The sequence below is a fragment of the Arachis ipaensis genome, chromosome B7 (assembly GCF_059453495.1).
Source record: "Arachis ipaensis isolate K30076 ecotype BB chromosome B7, ASM5945349v1, whole genome shotgun sequence".
NCBI classification, from domain to species: domain Eukaryota; kingdom Viridiplantae; phylum Streptophyta; class Magnoliopsida; order Fabales; family Fabaceae; genus Arachis; species Arachis ipaensis.
The window spans coordinates 140,338,932-140,354,789 of record NC_142442.1 but is presented as its reverse complement, the minus strand read 5'-3'; the positions used below and the strand labels follow the sequence as shown (position 1 = coordinate 140,354,789).

The 15,858-nt window shown below is 26.4% G+C and overlaps 1 protein-coding gene across 5 annotated transcripts; it reads left to right on the top strand.

The window, feature by feature from the left end:
• Window positions 1-582: 582 nt before the first annotated feature.
• LOC107607916 (uncharacterized) lies at window positions 583-14,683 on the top strand. Of its 5 annotated transcripts, none has more exons than XM_088493995.1 (16): window positions 583-776; window positions 1,121-1,255; window positions 1,395-1,516; window positions 1,632-1,691; window positions 3,103-3,225; window positions 3,642-3,761; window positions 3,879-4,020; window positions 6,667-6,849; window positions 7,753-7,908; window positions 8,939-9,045; window positions 9,671-9,761; window positions 10,570-10,711; window positions 12,448-12,604; window positions 12,742-12,858; window positions 12,985-13,111; window positions 14,409-14,683. In XM_088493995.1, exons 1-16 carry the CDS (start codon window positions 774-776, stop codon window positions 14,649-14,651), a joined length of 2,028 nt encoding a protein of 675 aa, XP_088350121.1. In that variant the 5' UTR covers window positions 583-773; the 3' UTR covers window positions 14,652-14,683. The 5 variants fall into 5 exon arrangements, with proteins under 5 accessions (XP_088350121.1, XP_088350122.1, XP_088350124.1 ...); XM_088493996.1 differs by having other exon boundaries at window positions 583-813; XM_088493998.1 differs by having other exon boundaries at window positions 674-776; window positions 14,414-14,683.
• Window positions 14,684-15,858: the final 1,175 nt, after the last annotated feature.

Below are 15,858 nucleotides of genomic sequence, written 5' to 3'. Positions count from 1 at the left end.
TTGTTTCACTCTCTTGAGAGGAATAAAATCAAGAAAAAGAGAAGAAAAATCAAATAAAAAAGAAGAAGAAACACATAATGCTGCTACAAAATCACAAAGGAGAGGAGGAGGAAAGAAAAAAAATGCAGCAACAATAACAACAACAAAAGAATGACGATGAGGAGAAAACACACGAAGAAAGAGGAGGAGGAGGAGGAGGAGGAGGAGGAATGCGAAGAAGAAATAACGTAAAGCCTCGCGCGTATAATCACGCTCTTTTAATGAGAGTGATTTTTGTTAGTGTTGAGTCTACTTAGTTAAACTTGAATGGCAATAATGTTTGAATGGGTAATAGATCTGTATTCTTTAATTCATGACATGCATGATTAATAAATGTTGAGAAGTATACATATAATGAATAAATTTTCCAAGGATTTAATGATAACGTTACATGATTTTGCCGTGCAACCAACGAACATCATAACATGTCTTGATTTCATTCGATGTACTCTTTCTATTTCCATCATTTTCTAATTATTACTAATTATAACATAACCATGTTTTTTTCAATCTATAAATCATGTAGAGAGGTAAGATTGCAGCATCAAATCAAATCCCTCACTACTATTTCACCAAAGGGGCTATGTCATACAATTCCTTTATTTTGTTTCTTATATTTAACCTTTTTCTTTATAGGCTTCAAAAGTTGCATGCAAATTGAGAAGTGATAAGATTCCATCCATTGTGTTCCCTTGATATACCATATTCCATGATGCACTTTCAGAGCTTGTTCTATGGTTAGCCATGAATAATATCCATTAAATTTCCTTTGGGGTATAATCCACATTATTGATTATTGCTTTTATTTAGTAATTTTTTAGTGTGAAATTAATGGTATTCTAAAAAGAGTTTAATTTTGATGCACTAATCGTGTGAAACGTTTTACACAAGCGTGCAATTACATCCGTTTTTTTTATGATCATTCTTACGGTAAATATGAAAAATAGTTATTTTTACTGATATGACGTTACGTAATTAGATACACGTGTAAAACTACTTTACACTAACAGTATATCAAAATTAAATTCTTCTAAAAATACTAATTTGTTTGTCTAATTAGTTTCTTCAACTACTTCTATAGGTTGCTAGTGAAGTCCAAATTGAAGGTGGCCAATATTGCTTCTTTGTTTTTGTCTTGTTGCTAGTGAGATCTTTGCCGTCGGCGGCCGGATCCATGTCGTCGCAGGCAGTGAAGTTGCGTGCCGACGACAATTATGTGAGACATTATTAATTATTTTTTAATTAAGGATTGAATTTTGGATCCTCTCATGTTTTTCTTCTTTCTATTTATAGTTTTGAAGATAAATTGCTTTGATTTTATGGCAAATGTCAAATTAATTGAATTGGTTTGGTAGGTTGTGATGGACAATGGTATACTTGAAGTGTATTTTTCCAAAAAGGGTGGATTTATCACTGCAATACAATATAATGGTGTTGATAATTTGCTTGAAGTTCTTAATGAAGCAGATGATAGAGGGTGAATGACGAGCTACAACTATTAAACTATGGTTTTTTATTAAAAATTTTGGATATAAATTATTAATTTATATTCATAATATAATAATAATAATGAATGATATATATATTTATAGGTATTGGGACATTGTTTGGAATGAAGCAGATAGCACAGGAACAACCGGGATATATGAAAGGTTCGTCATGAATTCATAATTAGCTTTCATCTTTTACATTATTATTATTATTATTATTATTATTATTATTATTATTATTATTATTATTATTATTATTATTATTATTGCTAGTAATATTTCTCTCATGTAAGACAAATTAAATTATATAAGAATAATATATATATATTCTATTTCATTTGCTAATTATTATTTAATTTACTCAATTATTTTTCCCTAGTTTATCAGGATCTTAACATTAATAATTAATTACTTGTTAATTAGAACCAATATATGGGAATTAGACACTGCTGCAAAACTTTTTGTTTTCCTTTCTAAAAACTTAAGTGATTGGGGGTGGAATTACATGAAAATAGTTTTATATATAATATATCTCTTGTGCAAAAATCACTTTATGTAAACAATACGTAGATTCACTTGTGATAAATTCAATTTTCTATAGAAGAATGTGGCAACAAATTATATTTATGTGTTTTCCAAAAGATTAAAGAAGATGGAACTTGAATTGGAAGGAAATAACTTGCAACATAAGAATCACACTATTTGATATGAGAAGGTTTTCGTGAAAGAAATGTAAGAATGTTTTGTCGTATTAACTAATCATAAGTGGTGATGAAAAATGCTACAGTTTGAAGGCTACAGCCTACAATTGGCCATAAAGGTATATGTGTATGAAAAAATTGCATGACAATCCATCTAGGTGAAACTGATAGTTATTAAAATATAATTAAATAAATATTATATTAAACGGTCTAGTTAAATATATTAAATTATTTAATAATTTTTTATAATTATTTTTATAAAAAAATTTCATATAAATAATAATAATCTTAGTAATAATAAATAGATGTAATATACTATCAATGTTATATATATATATTGAAGTAGTTAGTTGTGAGTTAATACTTAATTTGACTTCTAAAATTTAAAGTTGAATTTAATTTGATCATCAAAATTCTAATCAACTGAAATTGGACTCCAAAATTTGTAACCGTAACTCGTATTAACTCTTGAGCCGATTTTCATTCACGACATGTTGATTTGATACGTTAATTTGTTGTAATTTGGATTTTTCGCTCAAGTTCTATATAATCAAGACTTATTAGAGCATTTAGAAGCTTGATTCGTGCTCCCAAAACTCCAAATTTTTTAAATTGAATTTGTTATAGGAGGTCTAGTTAGTCACATGAAATTTAGATGAGAAGTCTAAATTTTAACAAATTAATATGCAAAATCAACATGCCAAAATTTAGTTCAAAGACTAATATAAATTACTATTATAATTTTTAGGGTTCAAATTAAGTTAATTATAATTTTAAAGGTAAATTTAAATTCCATTTCAAATTTCATCTCAAAGGTCAAATTGAATATTAAGTCAATTGTTAATTACGTGGCAAATTAATATCTCATGCAGGGTAATGGGGACAAGTTATGAAGTTATAGTGCAAAATGATGAAAAATTGGAGATTTCATTTACCAAAACATGGGATCGATCATCCATGGAGGAAAAGCAGTCTCCTCTAAATATTGACATTAGGTACCATTAAATTCATTCATCAATGCATACATGGTTGCAATCATATTCTTATAAAGCAAATTTAATTAAAAAGTATATTTTTAGAACCATGTACATCTATTATTATGTGAATTTATACATGGTCGAGATTAAAATTTTTTTACATACATTTAATTACATATTATTATGTTAAAAATTATTTTTTATATTCATTACATAAAAGGCCATAAAAAAATGAATATAATTGACCTAAAACTAAAATTATTATTGCACATATTTTAATTAACATGCGCTCTTTTTTTAAAGATAAAACACATATCAATATACAATGTTGAAGAAACATTTACCCTTAAAATTATCTTTACCTTGTTTAATTTGTTTAGGTAAAATGTTAGTTTATTAATAATAGGAGTATAATTGACCTAAATTTTGTGCAGATATGTGATGCTACGCAATTCCTCTGGCTTGTATTGTTATAGCATCTTTGAACACCGAAAAGAATGGCCTGCTTTCAACGTTCCCCAAATCAGAATGGTCTTTAAGCTTCGAAAAGATAAGTATGGTCTTACTTAGCCCTATTTTATTTTTAGAACATTTGTTGACTCTTTGTTTTATTCCACAAGAAAATAAATAATCTGGAGTTTATAATAATAATTATTATTATTATTACGCAGGTTTAATTATATGGCTATAGCGGATAATAAGCAAAGGCTAATGGCTCTTCCAGATGACCGGTTACCGACAAGAGGAAGAACACTTGTTCCACCTGAAGCTGTATTGCTTGTTGATCCTATTGAACCACAGTTCAAGGGAGAGGTTTTTCTTTTATTCTTTTTTCTTTTTATTTCTTTCTTGGAAAGTCAAAATGATTTCAGTGGTTCACGAGTGAGAGTAAGAGCTTAGGAGAGTGAGACTGAGAGAGAGAGAGAGAGAAATGGATGATTCTAGGATAGTAGTGTGACCATGATTTTATTGCACGATTTCAATTTATTATAATAAGAGAAAGTTTATGGGACGAGCAACTTTTATATTTTGTGACTAGCACCTAATCATCAAAAGAAGAATGAGTAATCTCTTACCATTGGATGTAATCTCACACCATTAAAAACATTATTGATGGTCAATTGATGGTTACAAAATACAAAAGTTGCTGGTCCTCTAGCACTCCTCACATTTTTAATTGACGGTAAAAAATTTGTTAACTTTTGCTAACTTTTACATCTTTAGATATGCCAGTCACAATAATATCATCAATATAAACGGAAAGAAAAATAGTTGCTTTATTTAGCATTCATTAATTGTCGTAACAATTAATGAATGCTAAATAAGACAAGTTATGGCTGTTTTTGGTTGATTTTCTTTGATTACCAAATATTTCTGCTTTTTTATTGTGTGTGTGGAAGAGACATACATCTGATTTTGTTGAGATGAATCCCATGGCATAAAGTGCTGCTTTGAGTGTGTTGAACCTAGACCGTTGCACTTGTTTCAATTTATAGAGTGATCTAGTGAGTTTACACATAAGATCTGAGCCACCAACTTTAAAACCTTGCGGTTGTTTTATATAAACTTTTTCTTGCAAACTCCCATTCAAAAATGCGTTGTTGACATCAAATTGAGTAAGAAGCCAATTGTTTTGTAATGCTAAGGATAAAATCACTCTAATTGTAGCTGGTTCACTACTAGACTGAAGGTTTCTTTAAAGTCGATGCCTAGTCTTTGATTGAAGCTTTGGGCAACAAGTCTTGCTTTAAACTTGTTAATAAAGCCATCTGAATCTTTTTTACACGAAAAACTTATTTACTGCTAATTGCACATCTATTTGGAGGTAAGGGAGTAAGCTGCCATGTGTTGTTTCTCATTAGAGATGCATATTTTTTGTTCGTTGCTTGCTTCCAGTGTGGAATAATACTTTCTTCTTTTGCTGACTTGGGTAATTGATGAGATTTAAGTTTTGTGTTGAGGAATCTTAGTTTGCTCATGAAATTTTTGGCTCGGGTGGTCACTGGATAAGTGTTGTGATTGGATTTAACAGGTTGATTTTGAGAATTAGCAATATGAAATCTTAGTTTGCTCATGAAAGATCACATTGGTTATAAGCACTCTTCTATTTGTTTTGAGACACTTGAAGCCTTTATATTGTGGTGCAGGGCCTAGATATTAAATAAAACGAATATGCCTAATATTTGACTGAATATTCTCTCTGATTCATATGTGTTATATTTGCTGCTATTGGTTTAGCCTTCTTGAACTCATGATATAGAACTCCATTACTCTCATCTTCCATCGATCGAAATTGCATCAGGACATTCACTCCATTGACATAATCTATGAGTTCATGAGTTTCGATCAAAACTTCAACTTGATCTCTCCATAGAAAGTAGTTCTCTTCATCCAATTTGATGGAAATTGAAACTATAAAATTATGCACCACCATTGCTTGATTCACATTCTAATTTGCAACTGAGTTTATTGCATTTTTCTCTAGCATTGCTTGAATTGGCTCTGCCATTGATATTCCTAAAGCTCTTACTAGTGGCTTAGTCGTGAGAGTAAGAGTTTGAGAGAGTTAGAGAGAAAGAAAGTTGGATGATTCTAGAATTGTAGTGTGATTATGATTTCATTGTAAACTTCAGCTTATTACAATGGTTTATAATTTAGGAAAAGTTTTAAGTATATCGAGAACACCAGTGTTCCAATTATTTTAACCGTTAATTTAAATTATAAAATATATATATATATATATATATATTAATTAAAATCAACGGTTAAAATAATTGGAACAACAGTATTTTCAGTACACTTAAAATTTTTTCTATAATTTATATAGATAGGTGTAACCGGTAACTTCCTATACAAGTCATTTTACAATAATAACTTTAACTACCTTTTTAACTGACTATAACAAACTCACTAACTGTTACTAATTACTTTATGACTTTATATCCTTTCAGAAAAAAAATTAGATGTAAAATTCTTTAAGTTCGATTGATTTTTGAGTTTTGTTTTTATTCTATGATGTTAGTGTTATATTAAAATTTTAAAAACTACACCAATTATTGAAGTGATTAGTCAGATACTCTACGATTTATTAGCATTTCGACTAGAATCTAATCATATATAATAAAGTGTATAAAAACCGATTAATTAATTTTTTATTAAACTTTTAAAATTGGTTAAGCATAAAAATCATCACAAATTCAATCGTTTCACCGATTTTTTTATTGTTGATTTTTAGACTACAACTAGACAAAAAGGAAATTAATTCCTAGTTAATTCACTCAAATTTATTGATTATATTTTTTTGTATAAAATAAATTTTGAAAAAGAAAAACACCAAAGATGAAAACAGAAATCAATGAATTTGTGTAAAAAATATTATATATAGCAGATATGATATTTGTAAAAGAATTTTAACAATTGGTTTAAATATGTTATTGACTCGTTGACTATTGATTTAAGGTGGATGACAAGTATCAATACTCAAGCAATAACAAAGATATTAAGGTGCATGGATGGATAAGCTCCAAATCTGAAACTAATCCTGCAATGGGGTTTTGGGTAATTATACCTACCAATGAGTTCCAATCAGGTGGCCCTCTTAAACAGAACCTCACCTCTCATGTTGGACCTATTAGTCTCGCAGTAAGTCTTTTCTTAATAAATTATATTCATTTTATATAAAATACTATCTATGTAGATTGATATATTATTTATCATAATATTTACATTTACATTTTTAAGGAGGAGGATAGGAAGAATTCACGGTGAATTGTTTCGTGATTTATGAAATTTTAATCCCCTGTTAATCAAAAGATAAATGATTGAGAAACTTAATTTATTTTTTTAAAATATTCTCTTAACTTTTAAATATAAAAAGTTTATTTTTTTATTTTTTAATATTTAAAAAAGTAATATATATATATATATTGACAGTTTTAAGTATTAGGAGGATAATTAAGAAGTTGAATTAAAATTTTAAATTATTACTCTAATTCAAATTAAAGTTGTCGCTAATAAATCTCCAGAAATACAGAAGAGAGATTTGATTTCTAAGTCTATTTGTGACTTATTTTAGAACTTTCGTTATAAAATCTGCAAAATCACAATTTTTTTTAGAACAATATAAAATTTAATATAATAAATGAGAAAGTCTCGAGAGCCAACACTTTTATTAAAATTTAGTCCGTATTTAATCATTAAGAAAAGAGTGTGTAGTCTCACACTATTAGATATAATTTTGTAAACCAACTTAGGTTGATTGCGTGGTCAACTCACTCATCCGCTTAAGCAAGTGTCGGGGGATCGAATCCCGGCTTGTGCATGCAACAACCCATTAATCAGCAACAGACACAAATTAGTCCTTAATCTGTCGGGTTGAGAGATACCATGTGCAACCAAAAAAAATATAATTTTGTACCATTAAAAATAACAAAATGTGCTAAGAGTGCTGGCCCTTAGCACTGCTGAAAATAAAATACTTGATTTAGTAGAACAATGAGACCAAGATAAAATAACATGGTTGCTACATATTTTTGTATGTGACAGATGTTTCTGAGTTCGCATTACGCAGGAGAGGATGTTGTTATGAGAGTCCAAAGAAATGAGTCATGGAAAAAGGTTTTTGGGCCAATCTTTGTTTATCTTAACACTTCATCAGAAAACCAACTCCAACCATCACTATGGAATGATGCCAAAGACCAGGTTGCTTTACCATATTTATTAACCTTATGGACATTTCTCATTTCATAAAAAATAAGCTACGTATTTTATATTTATATAACATGTTAAGATTGGCACTCATGTGTATTGGTTTATCCTGGAAAAATTACTAATATTTATAGAATTCATTTTGTTATCTCTCCATTTTAGGTTGAATTGTGATAAATAATCTAAAAAAATATGTTAAGATTTACAACTGAGCAGAGAAAATAATAAGTGAAATACAAAGAAGGATAATTTAAGTAGTTATGCACGTAACAACGAAATCAATCTAGAATAAGCAAAATTTTTGAATAATTTTGCGATAATTTTTTAGAATTTTAGTTGAAAAAAATTTGCAACAAATTTATAGGTTTTTGATAGAATAAGATGGCAGAAGAATAAAATTTGTTCAGGGTTGCAAGTTTTTAGGTGATAAGTCTAACATTATAATTTAAGGTGCGGTTGTTTACATACACAAAACTGAAATAGAAATATAAAGATATAAAATTATGTTTAGTAGATAAAATAAATATAAAAATATTGTATCTAAACATTAAATTATTGTATTTTGTATCCTTTTTAATAAGAAGAATACAGAAATACTAATGAGAGACATAATTTTTTTTATTTTTCTTAATTTCTTATAATCATATTTTTTATTTCTATATTTTTTTTTTCCAAATTCTTTGTATGAAAAAAATATAGATTAAATTAGTCTTTTACAATTTATTTTAATTTATTACCTAATAAAATATAAAAATACTAATTTTTATATCTTGTCATTTGTATCTTATCTTTTTTTATTCTGTTCTCAGAACTAAACACAATTTTAGAGACTTGTTTAGTAAAGATTTTTTTTTTCAATTACTTGTTTAATATTTTTTTCTTAAAAACCTATAAATCCATGTCAAAACCTTTCATGAATCTATTTGTCATATTACATTAAATCAAATCATAAGGTATCATAGATATTATTAACAAATGAATATATAGCACTAACTAAAAGCAGGAAAAAATGACATGTATGTAGATGAGCAAACAAGTTCAAAGCTGGCCCTATGATTTTCCAGCTTCAGGGGATTTTCATAAGTCTCACCAACGAGGCAGTGTTTATGGCACATTAAAAGTCCAAGACAGGTAATAACAATAAATTAGAGTTAATAATTTGAAGGCTAATCTGATTCATTATTATTACATCTTTCATTATCAATTTGAGGTATTTATTAATCTTTTGATGATTAAATTAACAAATATACGACCTTTGAAAAATTATTTTGACTATTAATCCTATTAAATTATTCCATTCGTTCCAAAACTTTAAAGTGTAGAAGTCGAAATTAACAATAGTTTTTAAGGTCAGTTTGGCTAACTTTTTAAATAAATTCTTTTAAAAAAAAGTTTAAAATATAAGAATTTTTATTAATAACAACTTTTAAATAAGTTATTTTGTGTTTAGAAAGTTATTATAAAAATTCTTATTTTAAAGTTGTGCATTAAATAGGAGTGATAAAATAGCTTTTGAAAATAGAAGTCACATTTTTTAACTTCTTCAAAAGCTCTTAAATAACTTTTTGAAAAGTTAAAAGTTTATCTAAAAAATTGTACCAAACACTATTAATGTAACTTTTTATAAGTCAAAAACTAAAAAAAAAAGTAGCTTTTGAAGTTTCCAAACGGACCCTATGCCAAAAGATTTACATTATTGGCATAACAAAAAATTTTTGGTAAAAGAAAATAAATAAATAAGAAAGTGCACTTTCAGGTTCATAAGTGATCACCACATATTGGCAGAAGGTGCATATATTGGTCTGGCACCACCAGGAGAACCTGGATCCTGGCAAACAGAATGCAAGGTTTGGATCTTTAATTTTCTAAAATAAATACTATTTTAGTCATTAAAGTTTAGGTTTAAAATCGAAATAGTTTTTACTTTTTTTTAGTAGTCTTTAATGTTACATTTAATATTAAATTTTTTATTTTTTGAAAAAAAAAGTTTAATTACTTCGTCGGTTGTTATAATTTCATCGAATTTTTAATTAGATCTCTATATTTATTTATTTTTTAATTGGATTCCTATATCATATTAGATTTTGTAACTAAGTTCTTACCGTGACAAAAATATTAGAATTAACAGAATATTCGATTAAACTATACAGAATATTCAATCAAGTATTAGCCATATTCGTTTTATTTAACGGAATATTACGTTAATTCTAACGTTTTTGTCACGCCAGGGACTTAATTACAAAATCTGATATGATATAGGAACTCAATCGAAAAGAAAAAAGCATAAGGACCTAATCCTAATTAATAAATTCGATTTTTATCCCAAATTTTAAATACCAAAACAATACCTTAATTTTCTCTAAGAAAAATTTGGAATATATAAATTTATTTGAATTGTTTATTATGTTTATATTTTTTTTTTGAAAAATACTACTTGTCCTTTAAAATTTAGTCTTTGGTCTATCTTTTTAAAGATTTATTATTATTTAATTAATTTAAATATCCACTTTTATATACTAATTGTTCAAAAAATTAAAGAAGTTACTTATTTTTTATTTTTTTTTTCTAAAAACTGAACAAAGAATAATATTTAAAAAATATCTAATTGCACTAAATTCTCATATATACTTTTCATTTTTTTCTCCTCTGGTGCAGGGATATCAATTTTGGACTCAAACCAATAAAAGAGGCTTTTTCTCTATCAACAATATACACAGTGGGAATTACAATCTTTATGCTTGGATCCCTGGTTTCATTGGAGATTATTGTAACAATGTTGTCCTCACCATCAAGCCAGGTTTTATTTTTTGAGTGTATATTCGGCCCTGATAAAGTGACAATTATTTCGAAAGAACAACGAGATCCCAAAAAATAAAACACTTAATTCGGTCTCTGATATTTTTTTTTTGACTGATTAGTTCTTGTGCACAAAAAAAAAAACAACATTAATTTTTTTTTGGCACAAGGGCCTCATTGTCCTTTCGAAGTAATTGTCAGGGACTGAATTGAAATTTTTTTTGTCAAATATCTCGTATTTCAAAATAATTGTCATGGACTATTTTAGATTTTTCTCTCATTTTTTCATATATTATTTTCTTTGGTAGTGTAGTAGACAGAAATATAAAGACAAACTGACACAATATATGTTTGATTATGGAGAGAAGTACATAGACAAAAAAGATTTGGTTGTCTTCAGATTAAGTCATAATTAAATGATATGTTTTACTGTTTTTTGAACTTTCAATTAAATTAGAACGTAGGAATATTTATTTATTTTTTTAATTATTTAGTCACTTCAATTCGATGATGATTGATGAGGAATATAAAATGTTATTTTCTATTTGTTTATTTATTTATTATTATTTTTTTTATTTTTATCTTCGTTATCTTCTTATTTTCTCATGTGGTTCTATTTTTAATTTCCCCCTTAATCAAACATTATTCTTGGCTAAAGAAGAGTTGCTAATCTATATGAATGCACTTCTTGCAAACTGAACAAATTTTAACTCTTTATTTTTTATATTTTATATTTTATATAATAATTTAAATTTAGAATTTAAAATGCTTTATTTTTTAAGTTTTCTTTTTTATACATATAATAGCCAATTAATTTTAAAAAATACTGCATTTCTTACTTTTTGAGGATCATATTATTAGCATTCACCAACAAACTAACTCTTCTAAAGTTTGGTAAAATTCAATAGGATTCCTCTATATTTGTCCAAAGTGAAATTCACTCAAAGATAATGTTCTATTAGTGTTTGTTTGGGCGTCATTATTTGGATAAAAAAATATTTTTTTTAATGAAATTTTTTTTTATTTTTTAATATATTTGACAAATTTCTAGTAATAAAAGTAAAAGTACTAAAAAAATAAAAAAAAAACATCTTTTTTGAAAAGCTGTAATTTACATCTTTTTTTAAATATTTTTTTTACTAAAAAAATATGTTTTTTATGTAATAAATAACCAAAAAAGTACTTTAATATTGTTATACCCAAATATAATTGATAAATAAAAAGATCTTTTGGAATGAGATATCCAAACATAAAATTACTTTTACTTTTTCATAAAATCTTTTAAAAAAAAGATAATTAAAAAAAAATCTTTTTTTAGAAGTTCACCCAAACAAAACCACAGGCAATGTGATATTTTATACAAAGAAAAAGGGATCAATGTGATATTTTATGAAATATAAAAGTTTATACCTAAATTTAATTGAGATTATAATAACATAATTTGAACTTAGAAATAAAGATAAGTGGAGTCAATTAGATTTTACTTAATTATTATTATCTTATTGCTACTAATTGAGATAAATTGAATAATCAGAATGAAAAGATACGTTTGGTTTGCGTTTTATTTTTTGTTTTTATTTTTAGTATTTTTTATTTTAGAATTTCATGAAGAGAAAAGTAAAAACAGAAAATAAAATTTTATTATTTTTTCTATTTTTATTTTATTTTTTCATAAAATCTAAAAAATAAAAAATACTAAAAATAAAAATACAAACTAAACACACCCTAATAATGCAGGTAGCAAAGTAAATGTTGGTGAGATTGTATATGAACCCCCAAGAAATGGACCAACATTATGGGAAATAGGCATTCCTGATCGCTCTGCAGCTGAATTTTATGTTCCTGATCCTAATCCAAATTACATTAACACACTTTATCTCAATCATCCAGATAGGTTCATCTCTATTTACTATATATATATATATAATTGAAATGATAATTTTAACTTGTCTAAATAGTCTTTTGAGGTGTATGAAACTATAAAATTTTTTACTAGCAACCATTAAAAACTGTTGACAAAAATTGTGGCAGGTTTAGGCAGCATGGATTATGGGAAAGATATGCAGATTTATATCCAAATGAAGATTTGATTTACACAGTTGGACATAGTGACTATAGAAAACATTGGTTCTTTGCCCATGTTACCAGGTTCATTTATTTTTTTTATATATATATATATATTTCATTTTTCTTAAAACAACATAGGATTGTGTTCTATAAAGGTAGCAGCAACATGAGACATGAAAACATTGTTACATAAATTACTTATTACAGGAAGAGAGATGATGGCACTTACCATGGAACAACATGGCAAATTAAGTTCAAGCTTCATAATGTTCAGAAAAATGGAACTTATAAACTGCGACTAGCACTTGCAGCCGTTAATTTCTCCGAATTACAGGTTAAGAACCACATTAATTTAAGATTTAAATATGGTTTAATTACTCTGTTGGTCCTATAGTTTCGCAAAATTTTTAATTAGTTTCCTATACTTTTTTTTCTTTTAATTGGATTCCTGCACCAAATTTTTTTTTCAATTGAATTCCTATACTTTTTTATTTTATTTGAGTCTTTACACTAATTTTTTTTTAGTTGAGTCTTTATACAATTAAGTCAATTACTACTAAGAGGGAGCTAATTGAAAAAAAAATTAGTGCAGAGACCAATTAAAAGGAAAAAAGTATAGAGACCTAATTGAAAATTTCGCGAAATTATAGAGACCAACAGAATAATTAAACTTTTAAATATACTACATCACTTTTTTTTCTTTTTCTTTTTTTAGATTAAATAATATTACATACAAGTTGAGTGATTTTTTGACCGATTGCGGATTTGTCTTTAAATAAATAAAATTTGCCCTTATATTCGCTTTTGAAATTATTTACATTTTTTATACTTTATTATTTTTCTCGTTATAACTGGAAATGATATAAATATAATTAGATATAAGTAAGAGAGTATAAAAATATAAATAATCTGATAATTACTTATAATGGTAAATTTTTTATTTGTTTTAAAAAATCCCAAACTATGCAATGTTATCTAAATGCAGGAGTTATTAGTTGTGCAAATTAATTTTCTTAACTAATTTCCCATCTTTCTCAACATCCCATCTTTCTCAACATGAATTATTCGTTGAATGGTTTCACTTTCTTTTTAACCTAAAAATTTAGTTAAAGTTAATTTTATATAAAATTGATAGTTGAAAATTATTAGATGATAATTTAATTAAATCTATCAAATTATTTAAGTAGCATTTGTTTTGAGATATTAAAATGGAGATTAAAAGATTGAGACTCAGTATCATATTTGTTGACCCAAAGATTAGTACTAAAATTTCAATCTCTGTCTTTAAATTTTCGGTATTTCAGTCATTCCAAAAAGTGGAAATACAGGAGACTGAAATTTTTAGAAATAAAAACTGAAATTTTAATAAGATTTTATACCTAAAATACCTCTATTTCAATTAATTAATTCTAATTTCACCCTTTGTGCAAGTTAAATTAGAGTTTCATTCTTATTCCAGTCTCTGTCTTCCACTTTACACCAAACATAATACTGAGTTTATTTCAACTTTTGTCTCTCAATCTTTGTTTCTCAGTTTGTCTCTCTTTTAAACGCTACTTTAATGATTCTGAACTATTAACTTTACATGACTGTACATGAGTTTCTATTTTTTTTTTTTTATTACTTTGAAGGTTAGAGTGAATAATCCAAAAGAAGATCCACCGATGTTTACAAGTGGGTTGATTGGGAAGGACAACGCCATAGCTAGACATGGAATTCATGGACTCTATAGACTATACAACATTGATTTATCATCTCATTTACTAGTCAAAGATGATAACATCATATATCTTACACAAACTATAGCTAATGGTCCCTTTCAAGGCATAATGTATGATTATATTCGTTTGGAGGGTCCTCCTTCTCATAAATAAAGAATGTTAATTTCATATTTTTGTTTGTTAAATATCAATGATTTCATCTCAAAGTTTATTTATATATTTGTTTTTCTCGTACCCTATATAATTTATAGATGAATATGCATGAGAGAATATATTTTGTAAGAACTTTATTAGAGATAAGTAGACAGCACCTTGCATTGTACCCTGTATGATTTTTATATTCTCAATTTATTAATTATGTTTTTATTCGTTTTAAATATGTGTCACCGTAAATTTGTACTTTGTTTCTATATATTTTGGTCCTTTTCTTTAATTTTCTATTGTTATGTTCTGGTTTTACTATATAAATGTAATATTATGGTATTTTAGAAGAGTTTTAAAATTGAGAAAAGTGCAAAGTTAAAGAGGGATCAAAATTAGATGAACAAGAAATAAAGAAAAGGAAATTTTTTGTTTCAGTATTGTGATTTTGATTAATAAAACTATTGGGTAACCAAGTATTTTTAGAAGGAGACCACTTTAATAAACACATTTAAAATCTTTTTTTTTAAAGACGTTTATATGTGTCATTTTATTATTGCACATCTGTATTAAACCGGTTAATAATTTATTTTTTAATAAACTATAACAAAATCGATTTATTATAGTAACAATAATAAATCCAATGGTCTGCATTACAATTATTAAACCCGATTTGATCCGATCAAATTATACAATCTAAATCGAATATTTTTAAATTTTTTAATAAAAAGACAAATATATCCCTAACTTTTTATTTTGCGAACATTTAAATCCCTAAAAATTTTAAAAATAATTAAATTCCTAAAAAAAATGAATTTATTGTTATTGTAATAAAAAAATCGGTTTTATTTAAATTTGTTAAGAAATTTAAAAATAACCGATTCATTAATACGTCCAATAATAATGTGACACGTAAACGTCCTTACAAAAAGACATTTTACGTATCTTTATGGGAGCATCCCCTTTTTAGAAAGTAAATCTAATCAAGTCTTTTTTAAATGTGTGTGCTATTTTTCTCTATAATGTTATATAAAATTTAATATGTGTTTTATGATGATAAATTTATATGTATTATTAATATGATAAAAATGTGAATAAATAAAAATTAATTACTAATTATTTATTTATTTATCAGATTTTGAAAAAACAAGCGCTAAATTAAGGAAGAATTAAAACAAAAAATCCTATCCCAAATGCATTGAATTGAAAACTAATGTTT

Bases quoted from the DNA above. Each gene is read 5' to 3' on its own strand.
- LOC107607916 (XM_088493995.1), top strand. The intron at 1,256-1,394 runs GTGAGACATTAT...TTGGTTTGGTAG, and splicing joins TGCGTGCCGACGACAATTAT to GTTGTGATGGACAATGGTAT. The intron at 10,712-12,447 runs GTTTTATTTTTT...CTAATAATGCAG, and splicing joins TGTCCTCACCATCAAGCCAG to GTAGCAAAGTAAATGTTGGT.